Here is a 23,895-nt window from a genome sequence, read left to right as displayed (position 1 = left end):
ATGTTGGTACTAATTATATTGATATTACTCATAGGAATATAAACATTAGTATAATTATCAATATGATTAATATCATTATTAATCAGATATTCACCTTGACTGTGTTGAGTTTATTCCCTCAGTTTGGTTCTGCAGGCACAACCTCTCCGTGCTGTTCCCATCACATCTGCATCATGAAACAATTCAAATGATATTATATATTTGCTTTCATTTTAAACGGTTATTTGTTCAATTGTGATTATTATTCCTCACTGACGTATGGAATTTAGCTCCCAGGTCTGTTCACATCAGGAGAGTTTTAATTAAGAAATACATATATTTAAGTAACAATAAATATATGATGTTATAATAGATATATGTGAAATTAATAACAAATACATAAAGTTATAACAAATATATTAAAGTAATAATAATAAATATATATGTATATAAATATTCACACAGACCTGGGTTGGGTTGTCTCCTTTGTGCTGTTCACATCAGGTCTGCAAACAGGGAGTAATTAGTCATATTTAATGACAATAATATATCAAATAAAGGACAGCGCTGACTCAGGGAATAGTTTATAAAACTTTATCTGAGAAGTGAATATTTCAATCTCACCTGAGGAGTGAAGGAGGAAAAGGAGCAGCAGAAACCATCCCCACCATCACTTTTTTCCCCCACCACCACCATCACCACCATCATCATCATCTTCATCATAATCATATCTATATGCGTCTTCCTCAGCAGAAGCCTGTCAGACCGCGTGCAGGGCTCTCCGCCCCACATCTTTATATAGCGTCAGGGTGACGTCATCAGACCTTCACCGGTCAGACAGTGACAACAGATACTGAGTTTAAAATAAATAAATACGGATTACTATTGAATATTTGATTAATAAGGTGTGTTTAGTTTATTAATAAAGTGTGTTTAGTTTATTAATAAAGTGTGTTTAGTTTATTAATAAAGTGTGTTTAGTTTATTAATAAAGTGTGTTTTAGTTTATTAATAAAGTGTGTTTAGTTTATTAATAAAGTGTGTTTAGTTATTAATAAAGTGTGTTTAGTTTATTAATAAAGTGTGTTTAGTTTATTAATAAAGTGTGTTTAGTTTATTAATAAAGTGTGTTTTAGTTTATTAATAAACTAAACACACTTTATGTATAAACTAAAACACACTTTATTAATAAAGTGTGTTTTAGTTTATTAATAAAGTGTGTTTTAGTTTATTAATAAAGTGTGTTTAGTTTATTAATAAAGTGTGTTTAGTTTATTAATAAAGTGTGTTTAGTTTATTAATAAAGTGTGTTTAGTTTATTAATAAAGTGTGTTTTAGTTTATTAATAAAGTGTGTTTTAGTTTATTAATAAAGTGTGTTTAGTTTATTAATAAAGTGTGTTTAGTTTATTAATAAAGTGTGTTTAGTTTATTAATAAAGTGTGTTTTAGTTTATTAATAAAGTGTGTTTAGTTTATTAATAAAGTGTGTTTTAGTTTATACATAAAGTGTGTTTAGTTTATTAATAAAGTGTGTTTAGTTTATTAATAAAGTGTGTTTTAGTTTATTAATAAAGTGTGTTTAGTTTATTAATAAGGTGTGTTTAGTTTATTAATAAAGTGTGTTTAGTTTATTAATAAAGTGTGTTTAGTTTATTAATAAAGTGTGTTTTAGTTTATTAATAAAGTGTGTTTAGTTTATTAATAAAGTGTGTTTAGTTTATTAATAAAGTGTGTTTAGTTTATTAATAAAGTGTGTTTTAGTTTATTAATAAAGTGTGTTTAGTTTATTAATAAAGTGTGTTTAGTTTATTAATAAAGTGTGTTTAGTTTATTAATAAAGTGTGTTTAGTTTATTAATAAAGTGTGTTTAGTTTATTAATAAAGTGTGTTTTAGTTTATTAATAAAGTGTGTTTTAGTTTATTATAAAGTGTGTTTTAGTTTATTAATAAAGTGTGTTTTAGTTTATTAATAAAGTGTGTTTTAGTTTATTAATAAAGTGTGTTTAGTTTATTAATAAAGTGTGTTTTAGTTTATTAATAAAGTGTGTTTAGTTTATTAATAAAGTGTGTTTTAGTTTATTAATAAAGTGTGTTTTAGTTTATTAATAAAGTGTGTTTAGTTTATTAATAAAGTGTGTTTTAGTTTATTAATAAAGTGTGTTTTAGTTTATTAATAAAGTGTGTTTAGTTTATTAATAAAGTGTGTTTAGTTTATTAATAAAGTGTGTTTAGTTTATTAATAAAGTGTGTTTTAGTTTATTAATAAACTAAAACACACTTTATTAATAAAGTGTGTTTTAGTTTATTAATAAACTAAAACACACTTTATTAATAAAGTGTGTTTAGTTTATTAATAAAGTGTGTTTTAGTTTATTAATAAAGTGTGTTTTAGTTTATTAATAAAGTGTGTTTTAGTTTATTAATAAAGTGTGTTTTAGTTTATTAATAAAGTGTGTTTTAGTTTATTAATAAACTAAAACACACTTTATTAATAAAGTGTGTTTTAGTTTATTAATAAACTAAAACACACTTTATTAATAAAGTGTGTTTAGTTTATTAATAAAGTGTGTTTTAGTTTATTAATAAAGTGTGTTTTAGTTTATTAATAAAGTGTGTTTTAGTTTATTAATAAAGTGTGTTTTAGTTTATTAATAAAGTGTGTTTTAGTTTATTAATAAGCTCCACTTTAGTTTATTAATAAAGTGTGTTTTAGTTTATTAATAAAGTGTGTTTTAGTTTATTAATAAGCTCCACTTTAGTTTATTAATAAAGTGTGTTTAGTTTATTAATAAAGTGTGTTTAGTTTATTAATAAAGTGTGTTTAGTTTATTAATAAAGTGTGTTTAGTTTATTAATAAAGTGTGTTTTAGTTTATTAATAAAGTGTGTTTTAGTTTATTAATAAAGTGTGTTTTAGTTTATTAATAAAGTGTGTTTTAGTTTATTAATAAACTAAAACACACTTTATTAATAAAGTGTGTTTTAGTTTATTAATAAAGTGTGTTTTAGTTTATTAATAAAGTGTGTTTTAGTTTATTAATAAAGTGTGTTTTAGTTTATTAATAAACTAAAACACACTTTATTAATAAAGTGTGTTTTAGTTTATTAATAAACTAAAACACACTTTATTAATAAAGTGTGTTTAGTTTATTAATAAAGTGTGTTTTAGTTTATTAATAAAGTGTGTTTTAGTTTATTAATAAAGTGTGTTTTAGTTTATTAATAAAGTGTGTTTTAGTTTATTAATAAAGTGTGTTTAGTTTATTAATAAAGTGTGTTTAGTTTATTAATAAAGTGTGTTTTAGTTTATTAATAAAGTGTGTTTAGTTTATTAATAAAGTGTGTTTAGTTTATTAATAAAGTGTGTTTAGTTTATTAATAAAGTGTGTTTAGTTTATTAATAAAGTGTGTTTTAGTTTATTAATAAAGTGTGTTTAGTTTATTAATAAAGTGTGTTTAGTTTATTAATAAAGTGTGTTTAGTTTATTAATAAAGTGTGTTTTAGTTTATTAATAAAGTGTGTTTAGTTTATTAATAAAGTGTGTTTAGTTTATTAATAAAGTGTGTTTAGTTTATTAATAAAGTGTGTTTAGTTTATTAATAAAGTGTGTTTTAGTTTATTAATAAAGTGTGTTTAGTTTATTAATAAAGTGTGTTTAGTTTATTAATAAAGTGTGTTTTAGTTTATTAATAAAGTGTGTTTTAGTTTATTTATAAAGTGTGTTTTAGTTTATTAATAAAGTGTGTTTTAGTTTATTAATAAAGTGTGTTTAGTTTATTAATAAAGTGTGTTTTAGTTTATTAATAAAGTGTGTTTAGTTTATTAATAAAGTGTGTTTAGTTTATTAATAAAGTGTGTTTTAGTTTATTAATAAAGTGTGTTTTAGTTTATTTATAAAGTGTGTTTTAGTTTATTAATAAAGTGTGTTTTAGTTTATTAATAAAGTGTGTTTTAGTTTATTAATAAAGTGTGTTTTAGTTTATTAATAAAGTGTGTTTTAGTTTATTAATAAGCTCCACTTTAGTTTATTAATAAGCTCTATTTTAGTTGATCTATGGGTTGTTTATACATGTAGTGCTGTCGGCTGTGCTGCCTCATGGTTAAATAAATCAGATAAAGTTCAGATTGAAGGTCCTTTCAATATTTACGTGCCCTTCATCACCTTCACCACTTCATCCCTTCATCTCTTCCTCTCCTCACAGCTGACCTCTGACAACATGAATCTCTGTCTATATCTATATATATAAAAGATAAGATAAGATGTACCTTTATTAATCCAGTGGTTCAGTGGTTAGGGTTAGGGCTATATATATTTATATATATATATATATATATAGTATGTGTACAGTATAAGCATGTATTACAGTATTTTATATAGTATGTGTACAGTATAAGCATGTATTACAGTATTTTATATAGTATGTGTACAGTATAAGCATGTATTACAGTATAATAAATAGTACTGTAGTTTCCAGGGGCAGTGTCGCCTCCCGGCCGGCAGAGGGCCCCGGGTCTCTCCTTTCTCCCCGGTGATGGAGGACCGGCGGATGAACTGGAGAACAGAACCGTGTACCGGAGGTCCAGACAGCCGCTGATGGAGTTGTGTGCCGGCTCCGGGTCACCGGGCTCCGGGTCTCCGTGGAGCCGCTTCTCCCGCTGGCTGGAGTGCGTGTGTGTCGTGACCTTCGACCTGGAGCTGGGCCAGGCGTTGGAGGTAGCTGTTAGCTTAGCATCGCTAGCATCTTTACTGCTTTATTTATAAACACGCGCACATCCCAACCTCAAATCTGTATTTAATAAATGTTAACATGTAAACAGCAGGTTCATATACGGTGTTAAATCAGCAGAACCGGTCATGCAACCGTGTGTGTGTGTGTGTCTGTGTGTGTTTCAGCTGGTGTATCCTCAGGATGTGAAGCTCACTGAGAAGGAGGTCAGATTTACATGAAGATTTTTTACATCTCTTTATATGAATACTATTTATATCTCATTAATGGTATTTATGTATCTGTACTTTAATATATGATGTATTTCTGGGTGTTTTCAGAAGAGCAGTATCTGCTACCTGTCCTTCCCCGACTCATACTCAGGTAAACTGTTTATGTGTTGTTAATGTAACTCAGGTAAACTGTTTATGTGTTGTTAATGTAACTCAGGTAAACTGTTTATATGTTGTTAATGTAACTCAGGTAAACTGTTTATGTGTTGTTAATGTAACTCAGGTAAACTGTTTATATGTTGTTAATGTAACTCAGGTAAACTGTTTATGTGTTGTTAATGTAACTCAGGTAAACTGTTTATGTGTTGTTAATGTAACTCAGGTAAACTGTTTATGTGTTGTTAATGTAACTCAGGTAAACTGTTTATATGTTGTTAATGTAACTCAGGTAAACTGTTTATATGTTATATTTTATTTGTTTGTATACTCTGGTAACATCAGGTGGGTGACGTGGATCAGGTGGGTCACGTAGATCAGGTGGGTCACGTAGATGAGGTGGGTCGCGTAGATCAGCGGGGTCAGGTGTATCAGGTGGGTCAGGTGATTCACGTAGATCAGGTGGGTCAGGTGGATCAGGTGGGTCACGTAGATCAGGTGGGTCAGGTGGATCAGGTGGGTCACGTAGATCAGGTGGATCATGTGGGTCACGTTGATCAGGTGGGTCACGTAGATCAGGTGGATCAGGTGAGTCACGTATATCAGGTGGGTCAGGTGGATCAGGTGGGTCATGTAGATCAGGTGGGTCACGTAGATCAGGTGTGTCAGGTGGGTCACGTAGATCAGGTGGATCAGGTGGGTCACGTAGATCAGGTGGGTCACGTAGATCAGGTGGGTCAGGTCGGTCACGTAGATCAGGTGGGTCAGCTGGGTCAGGTAGATCAGGTGTGTCAGGTGATTCACATAGATCAGGTGGGTCACGTAGGTCAGGTGGATCAGGTGGGTCACGTAGATCAGGTGGGTCACGTAGATCAGGTGGGTCAGCTGGGTCAGGTGGATCAGGTGGATCAGGTGGGTCATGTAGATCAGGTGGGTCACGTAGATCAGGTGTGTCAGGTGGGTGACGTAGATCAGGTGGGTCACGTAGATCAGGTGGGTCACGTAGATCAGGTGGGTCAGCTGGGCCAGGTGGATCAGGTGGGTCACATAGATCAGGTAGGTCACGTAGATCAGGTGGGTCATGTAGGTCAGGTGGGTCACATAGATCAGGTGTGTCAGGTGGGTGACGTAGATCAGGTGGGTCACATAGGTCAGGTGGGTCACGTAGATCAGGTGGGTCACGTAGATCAGGTGGGTCAGGTGGTTCACATAGGTCAGGTGGGTCACGTAGATCAGGTGGGTCAGGTGGGTCACATAGGTCAGGTGGATCACGTAGATCAGGTGGGTCAGGTGGGTCACATAGGTCAGGTGGGTCACATAGGTCAGGTGGGTCACGTAGATCAGGTGGGTCACATAGGTCAGGTGGGTTACGTAGATCAGGTGGGTCACGTAGATCAGGTGGACCAGGTGTGTATAGTCAGTGAAGTGTTGACTCTGTTTCCCAGGATGCCTCGGGGACACACAGTTCAGCTTCAGGCTGCGTCAGTCTGTGGGCCGGAAGGGGGGATGCCGGGAGGACGTGTACAACAGGGACGCCCCCCCCACCCTACAAGTACCTTACTTTATACTTATATATATATATTATCTTCTAAAGATACACTGTACTGAAGTGTGTGTGTGTGTGTGTGTGTGTGTGTGTGTGTGTGTGTGTGTGTGTGTGTGTGTGTGTGTGTTTTAGACGGAGGTCTCCCATTTCTTCGGCTTTGTTTACTTCAGGCAGGTGAAGGACGCCTCTGTCAAGAGAGGATACTTTCAGAAGGTCAATGCTGATTACATAAATATTATTATTTAAAGTGTGTTTGTATATTCATATATTACAGTCTCTGCTGCTGTTGTATATGTATATATTACAGTCTCTGCTGCTGTTGTATATGTATATATTACAGTCTCTGCTGCTGTTGTATATGTATATATTACAGTCTCTGCTGCTGTTGTATATTTATATATTACAGTCTCTGCTGCTGTTGTATATTCATATATTACAGTCTCTGCTGCTGTTGTATATTCATATATTACAGTCTCTGCTGCTGTTGTATATTTATATATTACAGTCTCTGCTGCTGTTGTATATTTATATATTACAGTCTCTGCTGCTGTTGTATATGTATATATTACAGTCTCTGCTGCTGTTGTATATTCATATATTACAGTCTCTGCTGCTGTTGTATATTCATATATTACAGTCTCTGCTGCTGTTGTATATTCATATATTACAGTCTCTGCTGCTGTTGTATATTCATATGTATATTCATATATTACAGTCTCTGCTGCTGTTGTATATTCATATATTACAGTCTCTGCTGCTGTTGTATATTCATATGTATATTTATATATTACAGTCTCTGCTGCTGTTGTATATTCATATGTATATTTATATATTACAGTCTCTGCTGCTGTTGTATATTTATATATTACAGTCTCTGCTGCTGTTGTATATTCATATATTACAGTCTCTGCTGCTGTTGTATATTTATATATTACAGTCTCTGCTGCTGTTGTATATTTATATATTACAGTCTCTGCTGCTGTTGTATATTTATATATTACAGTCTCTGCTGCTGTTGTATATTCATATATTACAGTCTCTGCTGCTGTTGTATATTTATATATTACAGTCTCTGCTGCTGTTGTATATTTATATATTACAGTCTCTGCTGCTGTTGTATATTTATATATTACAGTCTCTGCTGCTGTTGTATATTTATATATTACAGTCTCTGCTGCTGTTGTATATTTATATATTACAGTCTCTGCTGCTGTTGTATATTTATATATTACAGTCTCTGCTGCTGTTGTATATTTATATATTACAGTCTCTGCTGCTGTTGTATATGTATATATTACAGTCTCTGCTGCTGTTGTATATGTATATATTACAGTCTCTGCTGCTGTTGTATATTTATATATTACAGTCTCTGCTGCTGTTGTATATTATATATTACAGTCTCTGCTGCTGTTGTATATTCATATATTACAGTCTCTGCTGCTGTTGTATATTCATATATTACAGTCTCTGCTGCTGTTGTATATTTATATATTACAGTCTCTGCTGCTGTTGTATATTCATATATTACAGTCTCTGCTGCTGTTGTATATGTATATATTACAGTCTCTGCTGCTGTTGTATATTTATATATTACAGTCTCTGCTGCTGTTGTATATTTATATATTACAGTCTCTGCTGCTGTTGTATATTTATATATTACAGTCTCTGCTGCTGTTGTATATTCATATATTACAGTCTCTGCTGCTGTTGTATATGTATATATTACAGTCTCTGGTGCTGTTGTATATTTATATATTACAGTCTCTGCTGCTGTTGTATATTTATATATTACAGTCTCTGCTGCTGTTGTATATTTATATATTACAGTCTCTGCTGCTGTTGTATATTCATATATTACAGTCTCTGCTGCTGTTGTATATTCATATATTACAGTCTCTGCTGCTGTTGTATATGTATATATTACAGTCTCTGCTGCTGTTGTATATTTATATATTACAGTCTCTGCTGCTGTTGTATATTCATATATTACAGTCTCTGCTGCTGTTGTATATTCATATATTACAGTCTCTGCTGCTGTTGTATATTTATATATTACAGTCTCTGCTGCTGTTGTATATGTATATATTACAGTCTCTGCTGCTGTTGTATATGTATATATTACAGTCTCTGCTGCTGTTGTATATTCATATATTACAGTCTCTGCTGCTGTTGTATATTCATATATTACAGTCTCTGCTGCTGTTGTATATGTATATATTACAGTCTCTGCTGCTGTTGTATATTTATATATTACAGTCTCTGCTGCTGTTGTATATTTATATATTACAGTCTCTGCTGCTGTTGTATATTCATATATTACAGTCTCTGCTGCTGTTGTATATGTATATATTACAGTCTCTGCTGCTGTTGTATATTCATATATTACAGTCTCTGCTGCTGTTGTATATTCATATATTACAGTCTCTGCTGCTGTTGTATATTCATATATTACAGTCTCTGGTGCTGTTGTATATTTATATATTACAGTCTCTGCTGCTGTTGTATATTCATATATTACAGTCTCTGGTGCTGTTGTATATTTATATATTACAGTCTCTGCTGCTGTTGTATATGTATATATTACAGTCTCTGGTGCTGTTGTATATTCATATATTACAGTCTCTGCTGCTGTTGTATATTCATATATTACAGTCTCTGCTGCTGTTGTATATTTATATATTACAGTCTCTGCTGCTGTTGTATATTAATATTACAGTCTCTGCTGCTGTTGTATATTCATATATTACAGTCTCTGCTGCTGTTGTATATTATCATATTACAGTCTCTGCTGCTGTTGTATATTTATATATTACAGTCTCTGCTGCTGTTGTATATTCATATATTACAGTCTCTGCTGCTGTTGTATATTCATATATTACAGTCTCTAGCTGCTGTTGTATATTCTTATTTTACAGTCTCTGCTGCTGTTGTCATATGTTTATATATTTCAGTCTCTGGCTGCTGTTGTATATTCATATATTACAAGTCTCTGGTGCTGTTGTATATTCTATATTACAGTCTCTGGTGCTGTTGTATATTCATATATTACAGTCTCTGCTGCTGTTGTATATTCATATATTACAGTCTCTGCTGCTGTTGTAAATTCATATATTACAGTCTCTGCTGCTGTTGTATATTTCATATATTACAGTCTCTGCTGTCTGTTGTATATTATATATTACAGTCTCTGCTGCTGTGGTATATTTATATACTTACAGTCTTCTGCTGCTGTTGTATATTCATATGTATATTTTTATATTACAGTCTCTGTGCTGTTGTATATTCCATATATTACAGTCTCTGCTGCCTGTTGTTTATTCAATTATATTACAGTCTCTGCGATGCGGTTGTATATTCATATATTACAGGTCTCTGCCTGCTGTTGTTATTCATATGTATATTTATCTATTAGAGTCTCTGCGGCTGTTGTAAATTTATATTTACAGGTGTCTCTGGTGTTGTTGTATATTACATATGTATATTTATATATTACAGTCTCTGGTGCTGTTGTCGCGGCTGGCCCTTCCCCCCTTGTTCCAGGCGCTGCTGCAGATCGTGCTCCGGAGTTCTTTGAGAAACTTGAGCCGTGTCTGGAGACAGGTGATGATGTCATGAGTCTGGACCAATCAGAACAGCAGGCATTATGACATCATTCAGACAGTTCAGATGACGTCCCTCTCTCCTCTTTACAGTGTGCAAACGAGATCGACCAATGGCCTGCCCCTGTTCCCGGGCTGAGCCTCAACCTGCCGCTGATGGGTGTGGTCCTGCAGGTGGGACGTATATCTTTATTTATATGTATATATATATATAAAGATAGTATATACAGTAATTATAAAGGTGTGTCACTGTGTCAGGTCCGGATCCCCTCCAGGAGTGATAAGCCCGGAGGAAGTCCAGTGAGACAGAGCGCTGCAGAGGTCAGGAGGTCACACCTTTATACATAACACTGTTAAGCAGACGACAGGTCAATAAAGTTTTATTATTATTTTCTGTGTCTCAGAACCTGCTGCCGGCCCCCACGGTGCTGCCCAGCATCCACGAGCTGGACCTCTTCAAGTACTGTTATATGTTATATATATTTATTATATCATTTATATATATTTATTATATCATTTATTTATTATATCATTTATTTATATTTATTATATCATTTATTTATTATATCATTTATTTATATTTATTATATCATTTATTTATTATATCATTTATTTATATTTTATTATATCATTTATTTATTATATCATTTATATATATTTTATTATATCATTTATTTATTATATCATTTATTTATATTTATTATATCATTTATTTATTATATCATTTATTTATTATATCATTTATTTATATTTATTATATAATTTATTTATTATATCATTTATATATATTTATTAATTATATCATTTATGCATATTTATTATATCATTTATATATTATATAATTTATACATATTTATTATATCATTTATATATTATATCATTTATATATATTTATTGTATCATTTATTTATTATATCATTTATTTATATTTATTTTATCACTTATTTATTATATCATTTATATATATTTATTATATCATTTATATATATTTATAATATCATTTATTTATTATATCATTTATTTATTATATCATTTATTTATATTTATTATATCATTTATATATATTTATTAATTATATGATTTATATATATTAATTATATCATTTATGTATATTAATTATATGATTTATGTATATTAATTATATGATTATATATATTAATTATATCATTTATATATATTAATTATATGATTTATGTATATTTAATTATTGATTTATGTATATTATTAATTATATGATTATATATATTAGTTATATTATTTATATTATTTATTTATTATATCATTTATAGATATTTAATTATACTCATTTATATATATTTAATAATTATATCATTTATATATATTAATTATATCATTTATTATATTATATTATATCATTTATAGCTATATTAATTATATCATTTATGTATATTAATTATATCATTTATATATTAATTAATTATATCATTTATGTAGTATTAATTATATCATTTATTTTATTAATTACTATCATTTATGTATATTAATTATATCATGTATTTATTTGTAATTATATCATTATATATATTAATTATATCATTTCTATATATTAATTATATCATTTATGTATATTAATAGTATTCATTTATGTATATTAATTATATCATTTATGTATATTAATTTATACATTTATATATTATTATTATATCATTTATGTATATATATTTATCATTTATATTTTAATTTATTAATTATTATCATTTATTTATATTAATTATATCATTTATGATAATAAATTATATCATTTATATTATATTAATTTATATCATTTATATATATTAATTATATCATTTATATATATTAATTTATATCATTTATGTATATTAATTATATCATTTATATATATTAATTATATCATTTATATATATTAATTATATCATTTATATATATTAATTATATCATTTATGATATTAATTATATCATTTATATATATTAATTATATCATTTGTATATTATTATATTTTTAAATTATATTAATTTATCATTTATAATATATTAATTATATCTTTATTTATTATTAATTATATCATTTATTATATTAATTATATCATTTATATATATAATTTAATTATATTTATATTTTCATTAGGTATATTAATTATATCATTTATTATTTTAATTATATCATTTATGTATATTGTTATATCATTTTATTATTTATTAATTATATCATTTATTATATTAATTATATCATTTTTATAATTAATTATATCATTTATTATATTAATTATATCATTTATATATATTAATTATATCATTTATACATATTAATTATATCATTTATATTTTATTTATCTGTCTGTAAATGTGCAGATGTTTCCAGTCAGTGCTGGTCCACATTGCAGATGTTGTGGAGCTGCTGTTGCTAGGGGAACCGCTGGTCGCATGGCACCGTCTCACCGTTCCTCGGAAACAGTGCTGCTCTCATCAGGTAGATATTAGTCTAATTACTGTAAATTACGAAAATCTACTGAATATAACTGTAATATAACTTAATTCTACGTTAAAAACTGAAATCTACTGTAATATACTGAATATATACTGTAATACACTGTATATCACTGTAAATTACTGTATTCTATTATATATCTGTATATATACTGTAATATAACTTAATATCTACTTATTTCTACTGAAAAATCTACTGTATTTTCTGTAATATATATGTATATTACTGTAATATTACTGTATATCTTTAATATATACGTATTTTAGTAATATGTAGCTGTAGTATCTACGGTGTATCTACTGTATATCTACTGTAATCTATACTGTAATCCTACTGTAATATTACTGTCAATATATACTGTATATATAACTGTAATATTACTGTAATATCTACTGTAATATCTACTGTAATATATACTGTAATATATTTACTGTAATATTATACTGTATATATACTGTAATATATACTGTATATATATGTAATAATCTCTGTAATATATACTGTATATATACTGTAATATATACTGTAATATATACTGTAAAATATACTGAATATATACTGTAATATATACTGTAATATCTACTGTAATATATACTGTAATATCTACTGTAAAATCTACTGTAATATATACTGTATATATACTGTAATATATACTGTAAAATTACTGTAATATATACTGTAATATCTACTGTAATATTACTGTAATATCACTGTAATATCTACTGTAATATATACTGTAATATCTCTGTAATATCTACTGTAATATCTACTGAATATTTACTGTAATATATACTGTATATATACTGTATAGTATACGGTAATATCTACTGTATATCTACTGTAATATATCACTGTAATATATTCTGTAATATCTACTGTAATAGCTCTTAGAGTACATGTTCAGTATTACAGATATTTCCCAGATTACATGTTCAGTATTACATGTATATATCAGAGTACATGTTCAGTATCAGATTCATGTTCAGTATTAAGTATATCAGAGTCTCATGTTCAGTATTAAAGTAAATTCAGAGTAATGTTCAGTATTACTGTAAATATCAGAGTACATGTTCAGTATTACAGTATATATTAGAGTACATGTTCTGTATTACAGTATATAATCAGAGTACATGTTCAGTATTACAGTATATATCAGAGTAAATGTTCGTATTAGAGTAAATCATAGAGTACATGTTAGTATCAGAGTACACTGTTCAGTATTACAGTATATATCAGAGTACATGTTCAGTATTACAGTATATATCAGAGTACATGTTCAGTATCAGAGTACATGTTCAGTATTACAGTATATCAGAGTACATGTTCAGTATTACAGTAAATATCAGAGTACATGTTCAGTATTACAGTAAATATCAGAGTACATGTTCAGTATTACAGTATATATTAGAGTACATGTTCAGTATTACAGTATATATCAGAGTACATGTTCAGTATTACAGTATATATCAGAGTACATGTTCAGTATTAGAGTAAATATCAGAGTACATGTTCAGTATCAGAGTACATGTTCAGTATTACAGTATATATCAGAGTACATGTTCAGTATTAGAGTATATATCACAGTACATGTTCAGTATTACAGTATATATCAGAGTACATGTTCAGTATTACAGTATATATCAGAGTACATGTTCAGTATTACAGTATATATCAGAGTACATGTTCAGTATTACAGTATATATTAGAGTACATGTTCAGTATTACAGTATATATTAGAGTACATGCTCAGTATATTACAGTATATATCAGAGTACATGTTCAGTATTACAGTATATATCAGAGTACATGTTCAGTATCAGAGTATATGTTCAGTATTAGAGTAGATATCAGAGTACATGTTCAGTATCAGAGTATATGTTCAGTATTAGAGTATATATCAGAGTACATGTTCAGTATTACAGTATATATCAGAGTACATGTTCAGTATTACAGTATATATTAGAGTACATGCTCAGTATATTACAGTATATATCAGAGTACATGTTCAGTATTACAGTATATATCAGAGTACATGTTCAGTATCAGAGTATATGTTCAGTATTAGAGTATATATCAGAGTACATGTTCAGTATTACAGTATATATCAGAGTACATGTTCAGTATTACAGTATATATCAGAGTACATGTTCAGTATCAGAGTACATGTTCAGTATTAGAGTATATATCAGAGTACATGTTCAGTATTACAGTATATATCAGAGTACATGTTCAGTATCAGAGTACATGTTCAGTATCAGAGTACATGTTCAGTATTAGAGTATATATCAGAGTACATGTTCAGTATCAGAGTACATGTTCAGTATCAGAGTACATGTTCAGAGTACATGTTCAGAGTACATGTTCAGAGTACATGTTCAGTATCAGAGTACATGTTCAGTATCAGAGTACATGTTCAGAGTACATGTTCAGAGTACATGTTCAGAGTACATGTTCAGTATCAGAGTACATGTTCAGAGTACATGTTCATTATCAGAGTACATGTTCAGTATCAGAGTACATGTTCAGTATCAGAGTACATGTTCAGTATCAGAGTACATGTTCAGAGTACATGTTCAGTATCAGAGTACATGTTCAGAGTACATGTTCAGTATCAGAGTAAATGTTCAGTATCAGAGTACATGTTCAGTATCAGAGTACATGTTCAGAGTACATGTTCAGAGTACATGTTCAGTATCAGAGTAAATGTTCAGTATCAGAGTACATGTTCAGTATCAGAGTACATGTTCAGTATCAGAGTACATGTTCAGTATACTACAGGATATATGATACGTGTCCCTGTCTGTCCCCAGTATGATCAGTCCTCTGAGGTTCTGCTGTGATTTCCGTCCGTACTTCACCATCCACGACTCAGAGTTCAGAGAATACACCACCAGGACACAAGCCCCGTGAGACTCGGCTGTCTCTCACTTGTCTGTCTCTCACCTGTTTATCTCTCACCTGTCTGTCTCTCACCTTTCTGTTACCTGTCTGTCTCTCACCTGTCTGTTACCTGTCTGTCTCTCACCTGTCTGTGACCTATCGGTCTCACCTGTTAGTTACCTGTCTGTAACCTGTCTCTCTCTCAACTGTCTCAGTCCCTGTGTGGTGCTGGGAGTCACAAACCCATTCTTCATCAAGACGTTTCAGAAATGGCCTCACGTCCTCAGACTGGGAGAAACAAAGATGGCGGGTAAACCTCTTCCTCTTCTTCTTCCTCCTCTGCTACCTTTTCATCTTCCTCCTCATCCTCATCCTCTTTCTCTTCTTCCTCCTCCTCTTCCTTTTCCTTTCTCCTCTTCCTCCTCCTCTTCCTTTTCCTCTTTCTCCTCTTCCGCCTCCTCTTCCTTTTCCTCTTCCTTTTCCTCTTTCTCCTCTTCCTCCTCCTCTTCCTTTTCCTCTTTCTCCTCTTCCGCCTCCTCTTCCTTTTCCTCTTCCTTTTCCTCTTCCTCCTCCTTCTCCTCCTCCTCCTCCTCCTCCTCCTCCTCCTCCTCCTCTGTTGACCTGACCTTTAACCCTTTGATACTGGCTTTCTGTCAGGTGATGTACCTAAACAGGTGAAGGTGAAGAAACTGTGCAAACTGAAAGCCCTGGACACTAAACCAGGTAACTGCGTGTTCCTGAGTAAATATGAGCCCGGTTTTCATTAACTGATAGAAACACATGTTGTGTTTCTGCAGGGATCTATACAGCGTTTAAGACCTTTCTCCACAAAGACAAGATCCTGATCAAAAGACTGCTGAAGGTAAAGCTTTATTGTATTTATTAATAAAGAGGACATATTATATAACCCTGATACTGAGTTACTGCACTGGTTCAGGGGATCCAGAGGAAGAGGCCGTCGGAGGTCCAGAGCGCCATCCTGAGGAGACACCTTTTAGAGCTGACCCAGAGCTTCATCATCCCTCTGGTGAGCCAATCACAGAGCAGCATTCTGTCACCTCAGCTGATCACAGGAAACGGTTTGACTTTCAAAATCATTTCTGACGTCTTTTTAAGGTTTTAAACCTGTTGAGCTTTCAAAAAAATGGTTATGTGTACAATAACTTTTCCAGTTCAGCCAATCACAGAACAACAAATCATCTGATGTGAGGAAACTGATCCCTGTGTTCTGTCTGACAGGAGCGCTACATGGCCAGCCTGATGCCTCTGCAGAGATCTGTGTCACCGTGGAAGGTAAACGGGAAGTGACCTCACATGATATTTATGTATTTGTGTTGATGTGTTTACGTGATGATGTGTTGATGTGTTTACATGTTGATGTGTTGATCTATACAATTACTATTGATCCCAATTTAGGAATTGTTTACGTTGCAGCAGCATAGAAACAATACAATAAAAAATATACATTTGTGAAAAAAATGTAAGGAAAATATTATGAAAAACTTAATCTAAAGCAGGATGTTATGTGCACAGTAAGAGTGAGAGGTGTGGGATATTATTCGAATAAGTATTGAATGTATATTATGATTTAAGTCCAGTTCACAGAGTCCTGCAGCCAGAGGGGGGTTACTGTACAGAGTTACTGCAGAGGGAAGGAAGGTTCTCCTGAACCTGTCCTGGTGACAGCAGAGCTGGAGCAGTCTGTTGGAGAAGGAGCTCCGCTGTCCTTCCAGCTGCAGGTGGAGAGGGTGGGGGGGGGGGTTATCCATGATGGACAGCAGTCTGTTCAGTGTCCTCCTCTCCATCACAGCCTGTAAAGGGTCCAGTTTGATGCCGATGACAGAGCCAGCTTTCCTGATCAGTTTATTGATTCTGCTTGTGTCACCGGCTCTGATGCTGCCCCCCCCCCCAGCAGAAGGCAGCAAAGAACAGAGCACTAGCAACAACAGACTGGTAGAAGATCTCCAACATCTTGCTGCACACGTTGAAGGATCTCAGTCCTCAGGAAATACAGTCGGCTCATCCCCGACTTGTACAAAGCATCAGTGTTGGCCCTCCACTTCAGTCCGTTGTGCACTCCCAGGTACTTGTAGTCCTCCACCACAGCCACATCCTCTCCCAGAATGCACAGGGGCAGTGGAGACTCTGGTCTTGGACACATTCAGAAGCAGATGGTTTCTCCCAGTCCACTCCACAAAACCCTCCACCAGCGCTCTGTACTCCCCCCCCCCCCCCCCCCCCCCCCCGTCCATCCCTTAAACACCCTTCCACTGCAGAGTCATCAGAGAGCTCCTGCAGGTGGCATGACTCTGAGCTGTAGTAAAGTCAGTGGTGTGTAAGGTGAACAGGAAGGGAGACAGCACAGTCCCCTGTGGGGCACCCGTACTACCAACCACCACCTCTGACAGGACACTGCCCAGCCGGACACACTGTGGCCTGTCTGTGAGCTAGCTGGTGGACCAGGAGATGGTGGACGCGTCTACCCTCATAGCCTGCAGCTGGTCCCTCAGGAGCCGGGGCTGGATGGTGTTGAATGCACTGGAGAAATCAAAGAGGGTGATTCTCACAGTGCGCCTGACCCCTCCAGGTACGAGTGAGAGCGCTGCACCAGGTAGATAATGGCATCATCCACCCCCAGGTGAGGCTGGTAGGCAAATTGCAGAGGATCTAGAAAATGATCTCACCCGCGGTCTGAGATGGGACAGGACCAGTCTCTCCAGCACCTTCATCACATGAGATGTGAGAGCTGCTGGCCGATAGTCATTGAGCCCAGAAGGAGTCGTCTTTTTAGGGACAGAAACAACGCAGGACGTCTTCCACAGCACCGGGATGGTCTCCAGGTGCAGGCTCAGGTTGAACAGATGTTGAAGAACAGGAGACAGCTGGCTGGGGCAGGTCTCCAGTACCCTGGGGCTGATGCCGTCCGGGCCTGCAGATTTGCCTTGGTGTAGTTTAGCTGTCTCTTCACCCGGCCTGTAGTCACAATGAGGCGGGGGAGGGGGTCTGATGTCTCAGAGGGGGGAGACGCATCAAAGGTGAAAAGGTAGAGTTCAGAGTGCTCAACAGGGGGGATAGTGTGGGGGGGTCAGAGGCAAGGAGAGCAGTGGGGGGATGTTAAAGTGAGGATGAGTGGTGGAGGTGAGGTGTAAAGTGGAGGAGACAGCAGCAAGGGGGGGGGGAGCTGAACCTATTGAAGAAGTGTTCAGCTCGTTAGCCCTCTCCGGGGTGCCTGTCGTCAGCCTGTCTCTCCCCCTTAACCCCGTGATGGCCTTCATCCCAGTCCAGACATCCTTGCTGTTGTTCTGCTGGAGCTTGGCCTCCAGCTTCTTCCTGTAGGAATCCTTGATGTGTTTATATGTTGATGTGTTGGTGTATTAATGTTTTTATGTATTGCTGTGTTGCTGTGCAGACCCCCCCTCAGATCCGGCCCTTCAGTCAGGAGGACTTCCTGTTGTCTCTTGATGACACGGGGCCACAGCTCACCTCTGTGCTGAAAGGTGATTGGTTGGGGCTGTACAGGTGAGGCTTCTTCATGACTCTAAAACGTAGGTACCCATCACCTCGAGTCCTCGGTGTGTGTGAAGGTTTTATTAAATTCAGCTTCTCTGACAGGAAGTTCTTCAGGTCTCCGAACTTTGATGGCTGGTATCGCCAGCGACTCCGAGAGATGACTCAGAAACTGGAGATTCTCCACCTGGAAGTTCTCTGTGACACCGTGAGTTAAAACACCTGTTCACACTGCTTAACACACCTTTAAAAACCCACTACACACACCTTTAAACACCTGTAAACATCGCTACACACCTGTAAACACCTGAGCACACCTGTAAATGTCGATACACACCAAGAAACAGCTGTAAACACAGCTACACACAACTGTAAACTCCTGTACACATCGCTACACCCCTGTACACACATCCGTAAACCCCTATACACACCTGTAAACATCAGTACACACCTGTCCTCAGGACCTGGTGACCTGGACTAAAGATAAATCAGAGGTGGAGATCGTTGACTTGATTCTTAAGCTTCGAGACAAATTGGTGAGAAAGTAAAACCTAAAATATGTTGACTAACATCATTACGCTGTTCCTTTAATAAACAGGAAGTGTGTTTCTGATAGCCGGTCTGTTTGTTTTTCAGAATAGAGCGTGTAGGCAGCAGCTGCAGCTAAAGAACGGAGTTTTAGACAAATTGGAAACCTTCACCAAGACGATAATCTCATCTCTGCCTGAAGAACTGAGGAGAGTACTCAGTACACACTGAGTACACACAGAACACACTGAGTACACACACTACACATTTGAGTACACTCTCAGTACTTTTATTAAGTGATTTAGTGTTGAATGTGAATCTCCTGCTGCTGTTTGTTTATTATTAGTTGTTAATAAAGGTATAAATGTCTGTTTGAGTTATTACATCTCATGTCACCGGTTAGATGCTTTTATCCAAAGCCACTTGCATACATTGAAAAATGTGGGCAATCCCATCAGGAGCAACTCGGGGTGAAGTGTCTCAGGGAGCTGCTGACTGCAGAGGCACGTGGACCTGCTCTCCCCTGAAGCTCCGGAGCTCAACATCACCCTGCCCCTATTCATATTACACATATAGGCCTACTGATAGGACTTTTAGCACACATTTGTATTTCCTGATAAACTCTGACCTGATGAAGGGTTGCTTTATATCAAAAACCAGTGAATGTATCTCAAGCTAATAATAATTATTATACAAATATTGTAATTATATTTGTGTTTTGTTCTTGTTCTTCTCTTGTAAGTTTCTTTGCTTATTTACTTTTGTATTTATGGATTAAAATATGATGGTAATAGTTTGGTGTGGAAATCTTATTTACATTGAAATCTGCAGGAGACTTAGGGTTAGCTGTTAGCTGGTGAGAGTTATCTGTTAGCTGGTGAGAGTTAGCTTTAGCTGGTGAGAGTTAGCGTTATCTGTTAGCTGGTGAGAGTTAGCTTTAGCTGGTGAGAGTTAGCAGTAGCTGATGATAGTTGGCAGTAGCTGGTGAGAGTTAGTAGTAGCTGATGAGAGTTGGCGTTAGCTGTTAGCTGGTGAGAGTTAGGGTTAGCTGGTGAGAGTTGGCAGTAGCTGGTGAGAGTTAGTAGTAGCTGATGAGAGTTGGCGTTAGCTGTTAGCTGGTGAGAGTTAGCGTTAGCTGGTGAGAGTTGGCAGTAGCTGATGAGAGTTGGCAGTAGCTGGTGAGAGTTAGCTTTAGCTGGTGAGAGTTAGCTGTTAACTGGTGAGGGTTAGCTTTAGCTGGTGAGAGTTGGCAGTAGCTGATGAGAGTTGGCAGTAGCTGGTGAGAGTTAGCTTTAGCTGGTGAGAGTTAGCCGTTAACTGGTGAGGGTTAGCTTTAGCTGGTGAGAGTCGGCGTTAGCTGTTGAGAAATAGCGTTAGCAAATGAGAGCTCATTAGAGTTAGCTATTAGCTCCGTTAGCATTAGCTAAATACTGAGCTATCAGCTAACAATAGCAGAGCTTCCATAAGATAAGATGTGCCTTTATTTATTCGAGTGTTTATGCAGCAACAGAGAATAGGAAAAACAGTATAGGTTCATACAGGATATGAAATAAAAATGTCTAAAAACTAAACAAAAAATATATACAGGTAAGTAACGAGAGTATTGTTTAAAAATATACACATGTATGTGTTCATAAAGAGAGTGCCGTCAAAGTTATTGTGCAAAAGTGCAGCTTGGTGTGCAGTCTGGTTACTGTCAGTGGGTCTCATGGTGAACCCCTTGGTGTGCAGTCCGGTTACTGTCAGTGGGTCTCATGGTGAACCCCTTGGTGTGCAGTCCGGTTACTGTCAGGGAGTGTCATGGTGAACCCCTTGGTGTGCAGTCTGGTTACTGTCAGTGGGTCTCATGGTGAACCCCTTGGTGTGCAGCCTGGTTACTGTCAGGGGGTGTCATGGTGAACCCCTTGGTGTGCAGTCCGGTTACTGTCAGTGGGTCTCATGGTGAACCCCTTGGTGTGCAGTCTGGTTACTGTCAGTGGGTCTCATGGGGAACCCCTTGGTGTGCAGTCCTGGTTACTGTCAGGGAGTGTCATGGTGAACCCCTTGGTGTGCAGTCCGGTTACTGTCAGGGAGTGTCATGGTGAACCCCTTGGTGTGCAGTCTGGTTACTGTCAGTGGGTCTCATGGTGAACCCCTTGGTGTGCAGCCTGGTTACTGTCAGGGGGTGTCATGGTGAACCCCTTGGTGTGCAGTCCGGTTACTGTCAGTGGGTCTCATGGTGAACCCCTTGGTGTGCAGTCTGATGGCTACAGGCTCAAAGGAGTTCCCCAGCTGTTAGTGCTGTGGGATGAGTCTGTGGCTGAACTACTCCTCATCTTCACTAGCTCAGCATGGAGGGGGGGGGGGTTTATTCAGGATACTGTCCAGTGTCCTCCTCGTCCTCCCCTCAGCCACCCCCTCCAGATTGTCCAGTTTAACTCCAACTACAGAGCTAGCCTTCCTCACCAGCTTGTTCTGCCTGTCAGCATCCCTTTGGTTGGTGTTCCCCCCCCAGCACACCATGGCAAAGAAGAGCACACTGGCCCCCACAGACTGGTAGAGCGTCTGCAGCAGCCTCGTGCACACGCTGAAGGACCTGAGCCCCCTCAGGAGGAACAGCTTGCTCTGTCCATTCCTGCAGAGAGCATCAGTGTTGTCTCTCCAGTCCAGTTTATTGTTCAGGTGCACTCCCAGGAACTTGTAGGAGTTCACCACCTCCACCTGCTCCTCCCTGAGGGTGATGGGGGTTAGAGACCTCTGCGTGCTCCGCCTGAAGTCCACCTCCAGCTCCTTAGTCCTGCTGATGGTGAGCTGGAGGTGGTTGTTGTCACACCAGGGCCCTGTACTCCTCCTTGCTGTCATCTGTGATGCAGCTGACGATGGAGGAGTCATCGGAGAACTTCTGTAGGTGGCATGAGCCGGAGTGGAAGCGGAGGTCAGAGGTGTAGAGGGTGAACAGGAATGGTGACAGCACAATTCCTTGGGGGGCTCCAGTGTTGCTCACATCAGACCCGCTGCCCTGCAGTCTGACATACTGCAGTCCACAGCTGTGGGCCTCCAGACGTCTGCTGGTGAGGTAGTCAGTGATCCAGGCCACCAAGCTGTGATCCACCTGCATCAGGGACAGCTTCTCATAGGGCAGGTGTGGCTGGATGGTGTTGAAGGCACTGGAGAAGTGGAAGAACAGGGTTCTTAGTGAGCTGTGCGGCTTCTCCAGGTGTGAGTTGGCTCTGTGCAGCATGTAGAGAGGGCCTCCTCTACACCGATGTTGGGCTGGTAGGCAAACTGTAGGGGGTCCAGGGAGTCACACACAAGGGCTTTGAGATGCTGCAGGATCAGTCTCTCAAACATATTCATGACATGAAAGGTCAGAGCTACAGGCCTGTAGTCTCCTGGAGTGCTTGGGTGTGTTTTCACCGGGACAATGCAGGAAGTCTTCCAGATCTCAGGCCCCTTCATCAGCTTCAGAGAGAGACTGAAGAGGTGCTGAAAGCTCCTGCTGACTGTCCGGTGTACACCTTGAGCACCTGGGGTTGATGTTGTGTGGCCCCCTGGCCTTTCTCACATTGATCTTCGAGAGCTGATCCCTGACCTGTCCGGTGGTGATTATCGGAGGTGTGAAGCTGCTGGGAGTGTCACCCAAGAGTGGGGTTGAATGGGGAGAGGCTGCTGTCCCTGTGGAGTGGTGTTGGGTGTGGTTGAAGAAGAAGTACAAGAGGTAGGAAGGTGGGAAATGGTGCCAGAGAATCCCTGCTGTTCTGTTGAGCTGGAGATGGGAATATTAAACCTGTTGAAGAACAGGTTTAATATTCCCACCTTCAGGGGTCCCCTCCATAGCCGTGTTTGACTGTTTGGAGCCTGTGATCTTCCTCACCCCTCCCCACACCTCTCTCGAGCTGTGGGCCTCCAGACGTCCCTCCAGTCTGGCTTTGTAATTCTCCTTTCTTCAGCTTCTTCTGTACAGCTTTAGCCCCCTCACTGTCTCTTGCCATGAAAGCCCTTTTTTCTTGTTCAGCAGGTTGTCAGAGGGTCACTCTCTCTGGGTCTGCTGCTTGAACGCAGAGACCTTCAGAGACTCGTGGCAGAGTGTTGAAGATCTGCAGCCTCTGTCCTCTGTGGAATCTCCAGCTTTTAGAAAGCTCGTCAGCCAAATCCCCTGTTAACACACCAATGACCAGGTGAGCTAACGCTGCATAGAGACTGGTTCCTATCCAGCAGGCCACAGGGCCGTGTAGAGGCTCCACTAACATGTTATTAATGACACACAGAGACGTCACGGTACCGGTATCACATATTATCCAGCCCACTGAAACG

The 23,895-nt window shown here is 36.2% G+C and overlaps 1 protein-coding gene and 1 long non-coding RNA gene across 3 annotated transcripts in view; one reads left to right on the top strand and one right to left on the bottom strand.

The window, feature by feature from the left end:
- LOC134878961 (uncharacterized) overlaps positions 1-762 on the bottom strand; it is a 1,773-nt gene extending 1,011 nt beyond the window's left edge. For both annotated transcript variants that reach the window (XR_010167756.1, XR_010167755.1), the window contains exons 1-3: positions 604-762; positions 447-485; positions 95-166 (exon numbers count right to left, since the gene is read on the bottom strand). This is a non-coding gene — a long non-coding RNA (uncharacterized LOC134878961). The remainder of the gene's footprint in view (positions 1-94; positions 167-446; positions 486-603) is intronic.
- A 3,730-nt stretch (positions 763-4,492) lies between these two features.
- dennd6b (DENN/MADD domain containing 6B) lies at positions 4,493-20,395 on the top strand. Its single transcript, XM_063905149.1, is given in 21 exon segments — positions 4,493-4,694; positions 4,875-4,913; positions 5,028-5,070; positions 6,521-6,627; positions 6,754-6,834; positions 10,117-10,174; positions 10,177-10,229; positions 10,314-10,394; positions 10,479-10,541; positions 10,625-10,680; positions 12,552-12,669; positions 15,466-15,593; positions 15,783-15,877; positions 16,225-16,290; positions 16,365-16,429; positions 16,505-16,594; positions 16,807-16,860; positions 18,977-19,086; positions 19,180-19,282; positions 19,536-19,610; positions 19,711-20,395. Coding segments are annotated over 21 exon segments (1,728 nt in total). The 5' UTR covers positions 4,493-4,574; the 3' UTR covers positions 19,834-20,395.
- The last annotated feature ends 3,500 nt before the right edge of the window (positions 20,396-23,895 follow it).

This window comes from Eleginops maclovinus, chromosome 17, assembly GCF_036324505.1.
Source record: "Eleginops maclovinus isolate JMC-PN-2008 ecotype Puerto Natales chromosome 17, JC_Emac_rtc_rv5, whole genome shotgun sequence".
Lineage (NCBI taxonomy): Eukaryota > Metazoa > Chordata > Actinopteri > Perciformes > Eleginopidae > Eleginops > Eleginops maclovinus.
Note: the sequence above shows the minus strand (reverse complement) of the source record. Positions and strands in the feature narration are given on the sequence as shown.